The sequence below is a fragment of the Leptodactylus fuscus genome, chromosome 1 (assembly GCF_031893055.1).
Source record: "Leptodactylus fuscus isolate aLepFus1 chromosome 1, aLepFus1.hap2, whole genome shotgun sequence".
Lineage (NCBI taxonomy): Eukaryota > Metazoa > Chordata > Amphibia > Anura > Leptodactylidae > Leptodactylus > Leptodactylus fuscus.
In genome coordinates this window covers 208,498,512-208,517,080 of record NC_134265.1, presented here as the reverse complement: position 1 = coordinate 208,517,080, position 18,569 = coordinate 208,498,512, and the positions used below count along the sequence as shown (strand labels likewise).

Sequence of the window (18,569 nt, the reverse complement as noted above, 5' to 3'; positions counted from 1 at the left end):
CGTACATCACCAATACTCCTCTCTCTGCCCTTTCGCCACTTCCACCCTCCCTATCATACCCACTAGTGTTCATGTCCTCTTTTGCTGATTGTCATTTCTTTAAAGAGGACCTTTCATCAGATTGGGCACAGGCAGTTCCATATACTGCTGGAAAGCACTGAATTCAGCAGTATATAGAACTGCCTGTGCCCAAATCGGTGAAAGGTCCTCTTTAACAAGGGAACCGGAGACAGTTCAATAGAACGCCAGCAGAAAATAACACAAGCACCAGGCCTCCCACGGCTCTAATTCACAGGCGTGGGCAGAAGAGGAGACAACAGCACCAACGAAAGTGATCTCCAGAACAAGAAGACAGATTAATCATGATGGGGTGGGGAGAGTGTTGGGGGACTGAGTTAGTTAGTTAGGGCTACTAGTCTGAAGGCTAGCTAGGTAAACAGGGGGGATTGTGAGGGAAAGCGTGAGATGGAAGAGCTGAGGGATCTGCAAAGCATCATGGTAGTTGTAGGCAGCAGGAAGATACCCATGTACGCAAATACATAGGATGCCAGGAGTTCCCTGAGAAATCCAGAAATCACTGCTAAAGGTATTTGGGTGCATTTATTAACCCATTGATAGCACTAAGACTTTTCTTTCAAAAGAATTCTTATGCCGGGAAAACCTCTTTAACCACTTCCATAGACTACATATGTCCGGTCCGCCCTCTCTTAAAGGGGTATTCCCACCTCACATACTCAGCAGTCTTCACTCTTGTAAAATCTTCTTTCTTCCTGGTTTCTTGCATCATTTGGTGGGCGGGGTTTCACAGGCAACCTGCCGTTTAGCCCCGTCCCCAAATTAGCATGTAGCTCCGCCCATCCATATTGGACTATAAAGTACAGGCAGCAGCAACTCCATTCTGTGTTACATACAGAGACTGCCTGTCTCTGCCATAATGAACACAATTGAATTAGCTAGCCTGATAACTGGGAGAACAGAAGAAATGAAAGCAGCTTCTCTCCCCTGTCTGAGTGCAGGAAGCTAGGTCACATGGTATAGACACAGGAATAGATAGATACACAGGCTCGCTCCCTGCACTTAGCCCCTCCTCCCTCCCCCTGAGAGCAGATACATCATTTGACTCAGGAGCAGCTAGGTCAGGGCTGTGGCCACAAAGAATTGAATAAAGTAAGATTGTGGACAAACAAAGCAGTTTTGCTGAAGCAATGTATTTAGGAAAAGTCTTACATCCACATTAACAAGCAGTATAGATAGGATCCTTGTGATGGGACAACCCCTTTAAGTCACCGCTCCCCCTGCAGGTTCACCAAACAGCTATTGCTCAGGGTAATGTACTTTGCTCCCCAAGCAGGAGACATTCCAAACTGTCAGGGGGATTCATGGAATTGACATCTATGTAATCTCCACATGTAAGAGCTAGCAGACAACTGATCACTACTAGTCAGCAGCTGCAATACCACTAGCCCAAGCTGCAGGTGGTAAAAACATTTCTCCTGGCCATTACATGGTGCTAATTGAGAAGAAGGGACAACCATTTCAGATGTAGTCACCCAAAGTCTTCCAGAGTTTGTCACAAATCCCAATGGCAGTAGAAGGGGAGTAGAATAGCATTTTGCGGCTTCATATTGTTATCAGCAGCCTGCAAGAAGACATCTCTGTCCTGGAGTTAGAAGGGTGCACAAGACTTGTAGGAGACTCCTGAGGAAGAAGTCTGAGGACGCCTGGAGATCCCTAAAAGCAGCGGCCACACATACCTTTCTCTTCTTCATTGCGTTGGTCTGTGGTGAAGGCTATCAGGTTACGACAAGACCAGGCGCACACAAGCGGGATAGAAGGACAGTGGCTGCTCCGTGGTTTTCTGTCCCACTCACAAATGTATGCGACGTCCATGCTCACTGACTGCCCGCCCGCCCGCCGGGGCGCTATAGGCCAAGCGTATCGGGCTGAAACTACACGATCACCCTGCACTAATATTATAACGTTCGGCACATAGTCAGACCTAGACAGCAAAAAGCGCTGAAGTCTACGGTCCCGACCATACAACAAAGCATACCAATCCCACTATACTGTCTGCGGTGGAGCGGCGGCGCAGTCCGATGACGTCAGAGAAGTTTGCATTTCTCTCGCTCCCATCATGCCTTGCGGAGACATACTCTTCCTAAATATCAAGATTAAAAACGATTGAAGTCATAAACAAGGCACATAAAGCGATATTCGGCAATGTCGTCACACGCTACATAAGAGGAAGGCAATTTGGTTATCCTCGCCCCGAGCTAAAAAGCCACGTCTATGTGGACCTTAAATACCGATGGCGCCTTACTTTGTTATTGTGCACGGTTAGCCAGCACGCATACTCAAATTGGAACGATACTGTGACGGGTAGCATGGCCCCTGAATAAGGATTGACAAGGCTCCCTACCCTGAGGCGCTCCAAACTTTACTTCCCTCCTATTACACTAGCTTTACGCAATACAGACTTTTTTACTGTGAAAAAACAGTTCTCATGTTTTCACACCAGCATATTTTCACGCCGCTTTATGCTCATACTTTACATACAACACTCAAGTAGGAAACTTCTTTGCTCATACACCCATTAACATACATGCTTGGCGCCATAGGCACATCTGCACAAGCAGCTCACACTCACTATTGCTGATACTTTGGCTGGCTGGCTGGCTGTCTGGGGACCCTACTGTGCTCCATATTAAACACTGAGGGATACTGTCTGGGCTCTACTGTGGAGCATATAATACTCTGAGGGGGCCCAAAATCATCGAGCATTTAATACTGCATGGAAGGTCACTGTGAAGCACTGTGAGGCGGGGGCATGAAACTGGAGGCAGAGATGGAGGGAGACATTAAACTGGGGGAAGAGATGGAGGGGGGACATTAAACGGGGTTGGGGGGGGGGGGGGGGGCGGATGAAAGGGGGCACTTAAACTGGGGGGGGGGGACATTAAACTAGGAACAACTGGAGGGGGACCTTAAAGAGGACCTTTCACCGATTTGGGCACAGGCAGTTCTATATACTGCTGAATTCAGCGCACTGTCGGTTTTCCCGATCTGGGTAAAGCGCTATCAGTCCCGGTACCGTAGGGCTTTACAGTCAGGAGGGCGTTTCTGACATTCAGTCAGGGACTTCCTTCTTCACAGTAGCGCCAACCGCGCTGTACAGTGTGAGCGGGGAGGAACGCCCCCTCCCTCTGCGCACAGTGCTTGTCCATAGACGAGTATTATCAGGAGGGGAGGGGGGAGTTCCTCCCCGCTCGCACAGCGCGATAGGCGCTGCTGTGAAGAAGGGCGTCCCTGACTGACTGTCAGAAACGCCCTTCTGACTGTAAAGAGCTACGGTATCGGCACCGCTAGCTCTTTACCCGGGGCACAGATCGGGAAAGCCGACTGTCAGCGGACTGTCAGCTTTCCAGCAGTATATAGAACTGCCTGTGCCCAAATCGGTGAAAGGTCCTCTTTAACCCCTTAACGACCGGCCCATAGTAAAATTACGTCGGCACTGACAGGTCCTTCCTGACTGCCCTATAGTAAAATTACGTCGGGCAGTCAGGGAAGGATTCCCTGTCAGTGCCGATGTAATTGGAGCGGATCTTAGCTGTATCTGACAGCTAAGACCCTGCTCCATTACCCCCCATTGGAGGGGGCTCCGATCGGGGGGTTTTAACCCCTTCAGTTCCGTGATCAAACATGATCACGGAACTGAAGCGGTTCCGTGACGGTGCTGGCCGAATCGGCACCCCCCGCGGCGAGATCGAGGGGTGCCGATGTCTCTAACATGGAGCCTGGGGTCTGGCCAGTGACCCCAAGCTCCAAAAGACCCCCAATACCTGGTTGATCCTGCCCGGGGAAGAGGAAGTCAGACGCAGGCAGCCCCTGCATCTGACTTCCTCCAGACGCTGCAAGACACTGAGAGCTGTGTCCTGCAGCGTCTAATAGAGAATTAGTGATGCTTTTATCAAAGCATCACTAATCCAAGTGTCCTAAAGTAAAAAGTGTAAAAGTAAAAAATAAAAAGTGAAAAATAAATAAATAAAGTGTCTGATAAAAAGGAATAAACTTATAAAGCCCCAAAATTTCCTTTTTTCTATAAAAAATGAATTATATTAAAAAAAACCTAAAACTTAATAAAAACAATACATATTTGGTATCGTCGCGTCCGTAACAATCTGAACAATAAAACTCCAACAATATTTAATGTATACGGTGAACGTCGAAAAAAAACCCCGGAAAAAACCCGCCGGAAGTAGTGATTTTTCGCCATCTCACCTTACAAAATATGCTATAAAAAGTGATCAAAAAGTCATATACACCCCACAACAGTACCAATAAAAAGCGCACATTGTCCCGCAAAAAATAAGCCCACAACCAACACTGTCAACCGAAAAATAAAAATGTTACGCTTCTCAGAAAATGGCGATGCAAAAAACATTGATTTATGTCCCTAAATGTGTTTTTATTCTACAGAATTAGTATCGCATAAAAAAAAATACTATAAATGAGGTATCGCCGTAACCGTACCGACCCGCAGAATAAAGGGAACATGTTACTTATATTGTACGCTGCATGGCGAAAAATTTAAAAGGTAGAATGCAATGCCAGGATTGATTTTTCTTTAAAAAATCCTGCAAAAAAGGGTTAATAAAATGTATTCAGTAAGTTGTAGGCACCCAAAAATGGTGTCATTACAAAATGCATCACATCCCGCAAACAACAAGCCCTTATATGGCCACGTCACCAGAAAAATAAAGAAAATATAGCATCTAGTAATGTGAAGACAAACAACCCCAAAATCGCCAAATCATTAGAATACAACTGGCTGCGTCAGGTAGGGAATATATAAGCTGTGCAAGCGGATATCAGGGGACACCCCAGATTTACAGCTTACGAGGGAAAAGACACCGGAAGTGACCCCCTAAGTGACCCCAGAGTGACTCCCCCAATCATGGGACATAGTAGGGAATGTGGTGTTTGCAATGTCCTCCACACCGCTTATATATTCCCCTTCGCCATCCCCTCTGCAATCACGTCCGGGGTACTAATACTCACTACACCCCCTGATATATTCTTTCAGGGGTGCAGTTTTCAAAATGGGGTGACTCCTTTGGGGAATCCAGTTTTCTGGTACGTTATAGACTCTACAAACATGACATGGCGTCCGGATACCAAACATCTGAATCTGTACTCTAAAAGTCGCATAGCGCTCCTTCCCTTCTGCGCCCTGCTGTGCGCCCAAACTGCAGTTTATGCCACATGTATGACACTGGTGTATCCAGGATAACGGACGTAATGTCATATGTGGGTATAAACTGATATTAGGGCACAGCCGGACACAGAAGGGAAAAGAAGGGTTATTGGGTTTTTGGAGCACAGACGGTTTGGTTTTTGGATGCCATGACACTTTTGCAGAGCTGAAACGCCAGTAAAGTGGAATCCCCTGATATGTGACCTTATTTTGGAAACTACACCCCTGAAGGATTTATCCAGGGGTACAGAGAGCATTTTTAACCCCCAAGTGTTGCTATAACATATTATCCATAAATGAATACAAAGCTGATTGTGAGAAGTGAAAATGACAATTTTTCCAAGAATCGGTCATTTCAGTGCGTAATATGTTGTGTCCGACTCGTATCAGAGATGAACGCTCTGAAAGCTGTTATGCCCGGGATACCCACTTAACAGTTTTTGGAGTGTGTATCTCTGCTGACATAAGTTGGGCACAACATATCAGATACTGAAATGGCGAATCTCTGGAAAACTTCATTTTTAACTTCTCATTATCAGCCGCAATTTCATTTCTGGAAACCAAATAAATGCAACCCTCAAGGGTTAAAATGCTCGCTACACCGCTTGATAAATGCCATCAGTGGGGTAGTGTCCAAAATGGGGTGAGATGTCTGCAGATTCCACTTCAGGGGCTTTGCAAAAGTGGCATGGTGTCCTAAAACCAAACTGTGCTCCAAAAACCAATATAGCGCTCCTTTCCTTCTGTGCCCGGCTGTGTCCAAACAGCCTTTCTACCTACATATGGCATTAAGTCTGTTATCCGGGGTACACCAGTGTCATACATGTGGGCATACACCGCCATTTGGATACACAGGGCGCAGATGTGAAGGAGCGCTATGTGCTTTTGGAGTGCAGATTTAGATTGTTGGTTTTTGGACACCATGTCATATTTGCCGAGACCCTAAAATTTCCCCTACAAAATGGGGTCACTTCTTGGCGAATTCCAGTTTACTGGCACCTTCAGGGCTCTGCAAAAGCAACATGGCGCCCCGAAAGTCCCTCTAACACTGTACCCCAATAGCTAAAAAGCGCACTGCTCCTTCTCTTCTGAGCCCTGCTGTGTGCCCAAGCGGCAGTTTACACCCACATATATAATTTTTTGACCCTCGGGATGGCCCCTTAATAGTTTTAGGAGTGCAGGTCTCTGACAACACAAAGTGGGTGCAACGTATTGGGCACCGAAATGGCATATTTCTTTAAAAATTTCAATTTTCATTTTGTACATTAATTTTTGGGAAGCATTTTTAGGCTCAAAATGATAATACCCCTTGATACATTCCTTGATGGGTGTAGTTTTTAAAATGGAGTCACATTTGAGGGGTTTCCATTGTATTGGTACTTTAGGGGTTCAGCAAATGCGACATGGCACCTGAAAACTATTCCAGCAACATCTGCCCTCCAAAATCCAAATAGCGCTCATTCCATTCTGAGCCCCACCATGTCCCCATACAGCAGCTTATGGCCACATATGGGGTATTGCCGTGTTCAGGAGAAATTGTGTAACAAACTGTGGGGGGCTTTCTCTCCTTTAACCCCTTGTGAAAATGAAAACTTTGGGGATAAAGGGACATTTTACTAATTTTTAACCTACACATCCCTAAGTTAGTAAAATCTGTGAAACGGCTATAGGGTCAAAATGTTCACTATACCCCTCAATGAATACCTTAAGGGGTCTAGTTTATAAAATGGGGTCATTTATGGGGGGTTTCAATTGTTTTGGTATCTCAAATCTTGTTTGAATGTGCAATGGGCCTGAAATATCTGCAAGCAAAATTTGAGTCTTGAAATCCAGTTGGTGATCCCTTCTTTTTGGGCCCTACCGTGCGTCCGTACATAGAATTAAGGCCACAAAGTGTACATTTTTGAACACGGGAGAAATGGGGCCATCTATTTTGGGGTGTTTTTCTTCATTTTCATGTGTTATGTGCAAAAAAACTGCCTTTAAAATGACTCTTTTGTGTAAAAAATATGAGAATTTTTTGTTTGACGCAAATTCTTTTAAAACCTATGGGGTCAAAATACTCACTATACCCCTCAATGAATACCTCAAGGGGTCTAGTTTATAAAATTGTGTCATTTATTGGGGTTTTAAATTGTTTTGATAACTCAAATCTTGTTTGAATGCGCAATGGGCCTGAAACATTTAGAAGCAAAAATTGTGTCTTGAAATCCAGTTGGTGCTCCCTTCTTTTTGGGCCCTACTGTGCGTCCGTACATGGGATTAAGGCCACAAAGTGTACATTTTTGACCACGGGAGAAATGGGGTCATCTATTTTGGGGTGTTTTTCTTCATTTTCTTGTGTTATGTGCAAAAAAAACGGCCTATAAAATGACACTTGTGTAAAAAATATGAAATTTTTTTTGTTTGACGCAAATTTTCTCAAAACTTATAGGGTCAAAGTACTCTCTATACCCCTCAATGAATACCCTAAGGGGTCTAGTTTATAAAATGGTGTCATTTATGGGTGTTTTCAATTGCTTTGGTAACTCAAATCTTGTTTGAATGTGCAATGGACATAAAATATCTGCAAGCAAAATTTGTGTTTTGAAATCCATTTGGCCCTCCCTACCTCTTAGGCCCTACTGTACGTGCGTATATAGGACTAAGGCCACAAAGTGAACATTTTTTAACACGGGAGAAGTGGGGTGATATATTTTGGGGTGTGTTTCTTCTTTTTGATGTGTTGTGTGCAAAAAAACTGGCTTTAATATGACACATATTTGAAGAAAATTAAAATGAAATTTTTTTCATCATTTGTAATAATTCTTGCAAAACAATATTTGTTTGATCAAAATGCTCACTATACCCCTCAAAGAATACCTGAAGGGGTCTAGTTTTCCAAATTGGGTCATTTAATGGGAGTTTCTGTCATTATGCCACCTATTCCTGTCTGCAAACATAGCTTGGTACAGGAAAAAATCACACACTCAAAATTTCCAAAATTTGCTTATAAACTTGATAAACTTGTAAATTGTCTAAGTTACTCAAATATGCTAAAATTATCTCAAATATGCTTGAAACACAAAAGGAACATTTGGAAATATATAACTACTAACTTTTTTGCCCTGTATTATTGTGTATATGTGAGATATCGCAGCTAAAAATGGAAAACATTGAAAAATTTTCAAAATTTTCAGCATTTGCGAGTTTTTTAAATAAATTTACACAAGTTATATCAGTCTAATTTTACCTTCTCAGTACAGTACAACATGTCACGAAAAAACAATATCAGAATCGCTTGGATGCAATATACTGTTACAGAATTATTCATTGATAAAGTCACACAGGGCAAATTTCAAAAATATGGCTTGGTCATTAAGGTCCAAAACAGGCTGGTCACTAAGGGGTTAAACAATGGAGGTCACTGGAGGAGGACATTAAACTGTGGGAGTAGATGGAGGGGGACCTGTCCGCCTCTAGTTGTCCCCAGTTTAATGTCTCCCTCCATTATACTGCACAATCTCTTTAAAGTGCCGTGCATTGGGGGGGGGGGGGGGGAGGTTATATTAAAGGGGTCGTCCAGGCATAATTTGTTATGGTTTATCGTCAGGATAAGCCAGAGATACCTGATCTGTATGGGGCTGACACCCAGCCCTTGGACCGATCAGCTGTACAGAGCCACCTTTGGCACCAGTTCTGAACATAAAACGGGGCCAGAAGCAGAAAGCTCTGTCCACTGTACTGTATATCAGCACCTTCACTGCATCTCGGCACTTATTGAAGTCAGTGGGAGCTGAGCTGCAGTGAAGGCACCGGGAGACTAAACAGCGGATGGGGCTTCTAGGCCTGCGTTGTGTACAGAACAGGGGCCAGACGTGGCTCGGTACAGCTGATGGGACCATGTGTCAGCCCCCTACTGCTCAGGCATTTATGGCCTATCCTGAGCAAAGGCCGTAAACAAGATTAACCTTGGACAACCCCTTTAATATGCATCGCACAGTTTAATGTCCCCCTCACAGAATCTCAACCCCCATCACTACTCCCACACTATTTAATGGCCCCATCACTGTTCTCCTTACAAGTATGGGAGACCAGTGAAAAGGCCACTGTATGGGGTACCAGTGAAGTGGCCATAAAACATTTGGCCCAGACATCCCCTTAAAAAAGGTTATCCATAAACTGGAGTGACGGCCACCAGGGAGGTGGAAAAAAAATAATATATATATATATATATATATATATATATATATATATATACTCATCTGTCCCCAGCTTGCGTCTGTTTATGGCGGCACCTCATTTCTGGAAATCCTGCACCTAATTGATCTTTGCAGTCACACGAGGTGCAGGACTCCCAGCAAGAAGGCGCCGGCACAAGACTGGCACAAGACTGAATGGACACTGTCAGCAGACAACAGTGTGGCGGTGACAGATGAGTATTCTTTTCATTTATTTATTTTACACCTCATGCCCACCACATCTGTTGCTCCTCTGCAGATCAGCTTTTCCAGGACAGAGCAGCTACAGTTAATGTTAACAATTCTAGGAGCCACGCTGTTCACTTGCCATCCATGGTGTTGTAGTAGGTTTAGGTAGTGCGTTGTTCCACATGGTATAATGGGTGAGCAGTATGGCTCCCGACATGTTATTACCTTTAGCTGCCCTGTCTCGGTACCGCTGGTCTGCAGGGGTCTAGATACTGGGTCCCAAGAAACAATTCTACTGGCGGGCACTAGACATCCCAGTCCAACATTGACCACTGGTGCAATCATTAAAAGCATCTGTTCTTTGTCTCCTCATTGTCTTACACTCTATTTCTGTCGGGACTTGACCCTGTGTCCTGATGTCTTGCCCTGTGTCTCCTTGCTTGCTGAGATATTCAGCTGGTTGGATAGTTGTCTGCTGGACTATTGTGTTGAATCTACTCCTGAGACTCATCGTATGTTTCTAATGATTAGAACCAACCCTGAATTAACCCTGATTGGACTGCCTATATATATATATATATATACATATATATATATATATATATATATATATATATATATATATATATATATATGACCCTGACACTTTCTGCTTTGTGTTGGTATCGTGTTCAGTTAACCGAATACAGGCTTGTACACCCCGGAGACCTCCTTGCTGGAGATCTTCTTCAGTTCCTTGGAACTTCACCTGGCTGCAGGCTCACTGTAGCTTTACTACAGCTCCTGAGTTACTACAGACTTCTAGCTGGTCTTTACGTATCTGCTCTTGGACTACTACCTCATCCCCCTTGTGGGCTATCCATGTGCTGCCTCCAGCCTCCTCTGCCTTACCCAACTGCAGGACTCCTGCTCCCGTACCACTACCGTAACAATTTCCTGCTTGTTTTCCCCTTCGATTTGATTATTTGCCTATGTACTGGTTCACGACATGCTTCTTATTTGTTTTTCCCTGCAAGTTATATCTTAATTTTGTTATGTCCCGTTTGAAAAAACTCAATAAAATTTGATTACACCTAAGGGCTAGTTCACACGAGGGGTGGATTTTGGCACCAAGAGTGACGCGGGGAGCCGCGTCACTCTCGGGTCAAGTCCGCCTACCACGACCGTCGTGGTCGCAGCTTCCCCCTCCGGAGTCGGCTCAAATGAACGGGCCGACTCTGGAGGTTGCTGCCACCAGGCAGACACCGCAGCTCAACGGGCCGCGGAATCCGTCTGAAGAAAGGGCAGCTCGCTTCTTTTTTTCCGCTAGCGGTCTCCATAGGCCACCATTGTGAGGGGGCGCATTATGGCGTGGATTACGCGCCATAATCCGCCCCCTCTGTGCCCGTATGAACGGGCCCTAAAGAGCTTCCGGGGCTATGGGACTCTCTGCCCCAGGAAGTGGTGATGGTGGATTCATTAAACAAGTTCAAAGAGGGCCTGGATGCCTTTCTTGAAGAGAAAAATATAACAGGTTATGGACTCTAGATTATAAGAACACATTGAACCAGGGTTTTTATACTGACTGCCAGATTGGAGTCGGGAAGGAATTTTTTCCCCTGAGATGGGGCAATTGGCATGGGGTTTTTCTTTGCCTTCATGGTTTTTCTTTTGCTTTCCCCTGGATCAACAGTGTAGGGGATTGTAGGGTTATAGGTTGGACTTGATGGACTGATGTCTTCATCTAACCTCATCTCCTATGTAACTATGTTATACCGCTCAAGAAAACTAGCCCATACTCCCAGAACTGCCCTGTGTTCATTTGTCAATCTGATGAGATAATGAGAAGACCACAGCCCCACGATTACCCCAGCGAGGTGCTTGCTGAAAACCCTCCCCATAGGTACAATCCTGAATCCAAAATGAAGCTTGCCCAACAATGACTGCAGCTTCGACAGCATAATTTTGTGCAAGCCCTGCCCAACTACTACTTCAGTGTGCCAAGCTTGTCGTCCGGCAGGCGACACTACATCAATCCCAAGTCAATCATGATGCCTAAAAAACTGAGGCTGGTGGAGGGGCCCTCCATTTTTTAAGGGGCCAATGAAACCCAAAATTGGTTAGCAATACACTCCAATGAACTGAGCTAGGATAAGCAAAGAGGGGAACCCCCAGGACCAAGACAATATAAATCGTGCAGGTAATGGATGAGGCTGACTCCAGTCATATCGCAGCCTACCCACTATAGGAACGAGCTGAAAGCCTCAAAATAGGTGTACAAAATAGAGAACCCTTAGGGAGGCAATACTTATGGGCCCTCTAAAGCTCCTGTGCACCCCCTAAAGTTACGCCCCTGGAGGGAACAATCATCAAACAATGCCCCGTCCCGGTGACAAGCCAAGAGGCACTATCAGGATGCACCGGAAGAAGTCAAAATGCAGTCTCTCTATCTCTCTTGGCTTAGAGAGCCCCCCTGCCCTACTCCTTAACCTATTCCACTGCTGAGTCAAAACAGATATAAACAACTAAGGACAATTCTGGGCTAATTCTATCACTTACTGAAAGCCTTCTGGGATGCGGCAGATGATGGATAAGGCAAAATACATTTGGTTTCTTCTTAGGGACCACTCCCAACGAATAGTTCACTAAGCTGATGGAGTACCATGTAAAGTACACCTGTGGGAGTTGGTCTTGGTGCATTAAGTGAGTTGATTTGGTCCTCATTAGCTGACGGGACTTGGGCAACATACTAGGCAGTATAGTATCAGTGGGAACTGTTGTTGCGGGAACTTTTATTGTCAAGACCAGGCAGGTCGTGGTGTTGTTAGTCTTAGGCCGTGGTTTGGCTGAGGGTTGGTCTGTGTCCCTTGTGAATCGTTTTGTTGTGGCCCTTGTGTTTGGTTTAAAGCGTAGAGGTTTCAGAAATGTGAGTAAAAATTTTACAGTTAGCCAGACCTAAAAGGGTTTCTGCAGGGGTAAAAGGTGCCCTGGTGGATGGAGATCTGAGTCTGTCCAGCTGCTTGAAAGGCTATATGAGTGGTAGTAGCTATTTGCTTTTCCGAATATGGAAAGGGGTTATTTTGCTTAGCCATTTCTTGGGCATTCCTTGGGGTATTGCGGGTGATACTAATAGGGCAGGTGGCCTCAGGTGGGAGGATGTTCATATATGTGCTGGGGGTGTTGAATTTTGAATTAGGAGGCCCAAAACAGAGCAGGCAAGCAAGGGTAGATGTGTGTATCTACTCCAAGTACCTGGGACACGGTTGGCCTCAGCGGGGACAAAAAAGCCCATGGATCGTAGCCAAATTAGCAGCAATGGTGACTGTCAGCTGCTTATGCAGATGTGCCTATGGCGCCAAACATGTATACTAACGGGTGTATGAGCAGACAAGTTTCCTAGCTGAGTGTTGTATGCAAAGTTTCAGTAGAAAGCGGCCTGAAAATTTCCTGAATTAAAAAAAATGTTTTCACTGTCAAAAAGTATGCATGGAGTAAATAGAGTATAATAGGTGGGAAAGAAAATATGGAATGCTTTACGAATTAGCATGTCATCTTTGGACAGGGGCCATGCTAATCTCTGAATTGTTCCAGTTGTAGTATATGTGCTGCTGAAGCGAGCACAAGTAGACTGCGTGCGACATCAGTATTTATAGTTCTCACAGATGTGACTTTTTAGCTTGGGGCGAGTAAAAACTAAGTGACTTTTCCTTATATAACGTGTGAATGCAATTCAGAATATCGCTTTATGTGCCAGGTTTTTTACTTCAATCGCTTTTAATATTGATATTTAGGAAGAGTATGTCTCCGCAAGGCATCATGGGAGTGAGAGAAATGTAAATTTCTCTGACTTCATCGGACTGATTTGGGGTATAACAGTCCATGGAGTCTCAACTTCCTTCTAGTTGGTGACCGCTATATGGGGAGGTGGGGTGGGGCTGGTGGTTTGGGGTATAACAGTCCGTAGAGTCTCATCTTCCTCTTGGTTGGTGACAGCTGGACACGTATTGGGCAGCGATCTCCACAGTGGCCTCTTCTTCTCCCAGTAGGATGTAGAGTTTCCTCTTCTCGTCTGCAGATATGAAGTCTGCGATGTGGGCAGAGAGTCTTTGGTAGTAGACAGCCCTCACAACTGAGTATTTGGTGCAGTGTAGCAGGAAGTGGGTCTCGTCTTCTAGGGCCCCCTGGTCACAGTGCTGGCACAGTCTGTTCTCCCGTGGCTTGTACGTCTGCCTGTGTCGCCCCGTCTCCATCTCTGGGTTGTGGGCGCTCAGTCTATACCGGCTCAGGGTCTGTCTGTGTTTGGGGTGGCGTATTCTCTCCAGGTAGGTGGCCATGGTGTAGTCCCTTTGCAGTGACTGGTACACAGTGAGTTTCTTGGAGTTATTTATTGCGTTTCTCCATTCCTCGATGTACCGCTCCTTGTCTCTCTCAATGATTCCTTTTATTTGAGCCTTGTTCAGGGCATGTTGGGGGTTTTGGCTTGGCAGATGGCTGATGCTTGGTTGGGGGGTATCAGTTTTTCTCTGGGCTCTGTGGCTCAGCCGGGCTTGGTGGTGGTAAGATCCAGGACTGCTGCCCTGTGAGTCCAGAATGATAGCGCCTTCTTCTGCATGGTGAGCCATAGGGGGAGTCTGCCTAGCTCTGCCCTGCAGGCCATGTTGGAGGTGTTGCGATGGACATGGAGCAGGTATTTGCAGAACTCCAGGTGGATGTTATCTGTTGGGCTGGAATCCCACTTTGACTGGTCTGGGTAGGTCGCTGGTAGAGATGAGCGAACACTAAAATGTTAGAGGTTCGAAATTCGATTCGAACAGCCGCTCAATGTTCGTGTGTTCGAACGGGTTTCGAACCCCATTATAGTCTATGGGGAACATATACTCGTTAAGGTGGAAACCCAAATCCGTGTCTGGAGGGTCACCAAGTCCACTATGACACCCCAGGAAATGATGCCAACACCTCTGGAATGACACTGGGACAGCAGGGGAAGCATGTCTGGGGGCATCTAACACACCAAAGACCCTCTATTACCCCAACATCACAGCCTAACAACTACACACTTTACACACTCAATACCACCTCTCTGACAGTAGGAAAACACCTTGAAACATGTGTATTTGGCACTTGCAGTGAGGAGAGCTTGTCACCAGCAGTGAATTTGGCCCTTGTAGTAAGTTGAGGTTGGCACCAACATTTGTTTTGAAAATCAGGGTGGATTGAGCCTCTAACCAGCAGAGTTTGGGCAAATTCATGGTGGAGGGAGCCTCTAAACACCCCAGTTTGGGCAAATTCATGGTGGAGGAACCCTCTAAAAACCCCAGTTTGGACCAATTCATGGTGGAGGGAGCCTCTAAAACCCCAGTTTGGACCAATTCATGGTGGAGGGAGCCTCTAAACAGCCCAGTTTGGGCAAATTCATGGTGGAGGGAGCCTCTAAACAGCCAAGTTTTGGGAAATTCATGGTGGAGGGAGCCTCTAAAAAACCCAGTTTGGACCAATTCATGGTGGAGGGAGAATCTAAACAGCCCAGTTTGGGCAAATTCATGGTGGAGGGAGCCTCTAAAAACCCCAGTTTGGACCAATTCATGGTGGAGGGAGCCTCTAAAAAACCCAGTTTGGACCAATTCATGGTGGAGGGAGCCTCTAAAAAACCCAGTTTGGACCAATTCATGGTGGAGGGAGCCTCTAACCAGCCCAGTTTGGACCAATTCATGGTGGAGGGAGCCTCTAAAAACCCCAGTTTGGACCAATTCATGGTGGAGGGAGCCTCTAAAAAACCCAGTTTGGACCAATTCATGGTGGAGGGAGCCTCTAACCAGCCCAGTTTGGGCAAATTCATGGTGGAGGGAGCCTCTAAAAAACCCAGTTTGGACCAATTCATGGTGGAGGGAGCCTCTAACCAGCCCAGTTTGGACCAATTCATGGTGGAGGGAGCCTCTAACCAGCCCAGTTTGGGCAAATTCATGGTGGAGGGAGAATCTAAACAGCCCAGTTTGGGCAAATTCATGGTGGAGGGAGCCTCTAAAAACCCCAGTTTGGACCAATTCATGGTGGAGGGAGCCTCTAACCAGCCCAGTTTGGACCAATTCATGGTGGAGGGAGCCTCTAAACAGCCCAGTTTGGGCAAATTCATGGTGGAGGGAGCCTCTAAAAACCCCAGTTCGGACCAATTCATGGTGGAGGGAGCCTCTAAAAAACCCAGTTTGGACCAATTCATGGTGTAGGGAGCCTCTAAAAAACCCATTTTGGACCAATTCATGATGGAGGGAGCCTCTAAACAGCCCAGTTTGGGCAAATTCATGGTGGAGGGAGCCTCTAAAAACCCCAGTTTGGACCAATTCATGGTGGAGGGAGCCTCTAACCAGCCCAGTTTGGACCAATTCATGGTGGAGGGAGCCTCTAACCAGCCCAGTTTGGGCAAATTCATGGTGGAGGGAGCCTCTAAACAGCCCAGTTTGGGCAAATTCATGGTGGAGGGAGCCTCTAAAAACCCCAGTTTGGACCAATTCATGGTGGAGGGAGCCTCTAAAAAACCCAGTTTGGACCAATTCATGGTGGAGGGAGCCTCTAAAAAACCCAGTTTGGACCAATTCATGATGGAGGGAGCCTCTAAACAGCCCAGTTTGGGCAAATTCATGGTGGAGGGAGCCTCTAAACAGCCCAGTTTGGGCAAATTCATGGTGGAGGGAGCCTCTAAAAAACCCAGTTTGGACCAATTCATGGTGGAGGGAGCCTCTAACCAGCCCAGTTTGGGCAAATTCATGGTGGTGGGAGCCTCTAAAAAACCCAGTTTGGACCAATTCATGGTGGAGGGAGCCTCTAACCAGCCCAGTTTGGACCAATTCATGGTGGAGGGAGCCTCTAACCAGCCCAGTTTGGACCAATTCATGGTGGAGGGAGCCTCTAACCAGCCCAGTTTGGGCAAATTCATGGTGGAGGGAGCCTCTAAACAGCCCAGTTTGGGCAAATTCATGGTGGAGGGAGCCTCTAAAAACCCCAGTTTGGACCAATTCATGGTGGAGGGAGCCTCTAAAAAACCCAGTTTGGACCAATTCATGGTGGAGGGAGCCTCTAACCAGCCCAGTTTGGACCAATTCATGGTGGAGGGAGCCTCTAACCAGCCCAGTTTGGGCAAATTCATGGTGGAGGGAGCCTCTAAAAAACCCAGTTTGGACCAATTCATGGTGGAGGGAGCCTCTAACCAGCCCAGTTTGGACCAATTCATGGTGGATGGAGCCTCTAAACAGCCAAGTTTTGGGAAATTCATGGTGGAGGGAGCCTCTAAAAACCCAGTTTGGACCAATTCATGGTGGAGGGACCCTCTAAACAGCCCAGTTTGGGCAAATTCATGGTGGAGGGAGCCTCTAAAAACCCCAGTTTGGACCAATTCATGGTGGACGGAGCCTCTAAAAAACCCAGTTTGGACCAATTCATGGTAGAGGGAGCCTCTAAACAGCCCAGTTTGGGCAAATTCATGGTGGAGGGAGCCTCTAAAAACCCCAGTTTGGACCAATTCATGGTGGACGGAGCCTCTAAAAAACCCAGTTTGGACCAATTCATGGTGGAGGGAGCCTCTAAACAGCCCAGTTTGGACCAATTCATGGTGGAGGGAGCCTCTAACCAGCAGAGTTGTGGGAAAGCAGGGTGGAGGGAGCCTCTAACCAGCAGAGTTGGGGGAAATCAGGGTGGAGGGAGCCTCTAACAAGCAGAGTTGGTGGAAATCAGGGTGGAGGGAGCCTCTAACCAGCAGAGTTGGTGGAAATCAGGGTGGAGGGAGCCTCTAACCAGCCCAGTTTGGCCAAATTCATGGTGGAGGGAGCCTCTAACCAGCAGAGTTGTGGGAAAGCAGGGTGGAGGGAGCCTCTAACCAGCAGAGTTGGGGGAAATCAGGGTGGAGGGAGCCTCTAACCAGCAGAGTTGGTGGAAATCAGGGTGGAGGGAGCCTCTAACCAGCAGAGTTGTGGGAAAGCAGGGTGGAGGGAGCCTCTAACCAGCAGAGTTGTGGGAAAGCAGGGTGGAGGGAGCCTCTAACCAGCCCAGTTTGGACCAATTCATGGTGGAGGGAGCCTATAAAAAACCCAGTTTGGACCAATTCATGGTGGAGGGAGCCTCTAACCAGCCCAGTTTGGGCAAATTCATGGTGGAGGGAGCCTCTAAACAGCCCAGTTTGGGCAAATTCATGGTGGAGGGAGCCTCTAAAAACCCCAGTTTGGACCAATTCATGGTGGAGGGAGCCTCTAAAAAACCCAGTTTGGACCAATTCATGGTGGAGGGAGCCTCTAACCAGCCCAGTTTGGACCAATTCATGGTGGAGGGAGCCTATAAAAAACCCAGTTTGGACCAATTCATGGTGGAGGGAGCCTCTAACCAGCCCAGTTTGGGCAAATTCATGGTGGAGGGAGCCTCTAAAAAACCCAGTTTGGACCAATTCATGGTGGAGGGAGCCTCTAACCAGCCCAGTTTGGACCAATTCATGGTGGATGGAGCCTCTAAACAGCCAAGTTTTGGGAAATTCATGGTGGAGGGAGCCTCTGAAAAACCCAGTTTGGACCAATTCATGGTGGAGGGACCCTCTAAACAGCCCAGTTTGGGCAAATTCATGGTGGAGGGAGCCTCTAAAAACCCCAGTTTGGACCAATTCATGGTGGACGGAGCCTCTAAAAAACCCAGTTTGGACCAATTCATGGTGGAGGGAGCCTCTAAACAGCCCAGTTTGGGCAAATTCATGGTGGAGGGAGCCTCTAAAAACCCCAGTTTGGACCAATTCATGGTGGAGGGAGCCTCTAACCAGCAGAGTTGTGGGAAAGCAGGGTGGAGGGAGTCTCTAACCAGCAGAGTTGGGGGAAATCAGGGTGGAGGGAGCCTCTAACAAGCAGAGTTGGTGGAAATCAGGGTGGAGGGAGCCTCTAACCAGCAGAGTTGGTGGAAAT

The 18,569-nt window shown here is 46.6% G+C and overlaps 1 protein-coding gene and 2 non-coding genes across 3 annotated transcripts in view; 1 reads left to right on the top strand and 2 right to left on the bottom strand.

The window, feature by feature from the left end:
- MED16 (mediator complex subunit 16) overlaps positions 1–1,975 on the bottom strand; it is a 48,011-nt gene extending 46,036 nt beyond the window's left edge. Inside the window, exon 1 of the mRNA XM_075283024.1 lies at positions 1,755–1,975. Within this exon, the coding sequence (XP_075139125.1) occupies positions 1,755–1,890 (136 nt within the window). The 5' untranslated portion in view covers positions 1,891–1,975. The remainder of the gene's footprint in view (positions 1–1,754) is intronic.
- Positions 1,976–2,329: 354 nt separating this feature from the next.
- Positions 2,330–2,440, top strand: LOC142190928 (U6 spliceosomal RNA). Its single transcript, XR_012714569.1, has one exon. It is a non-coding gene; the product is annotated as a U6 spliceosomal RNA (small nuclear RNA).
- A 10,719-nt stretch (positions 2,441–13,159) lies between these two features.
- On the bottom strand, positions 13,160–13,263 carry LOC142190916 (U6 spliceosomal RNA). Its single transcript, XR_012714562.1, has one exon. It is a non-coding gene; the product is annotated as a U6 spliceosomal RNA (small nuclear RNA).
- Positions 13,264–18,569: the final 5,306 nt, after the last annotated feature.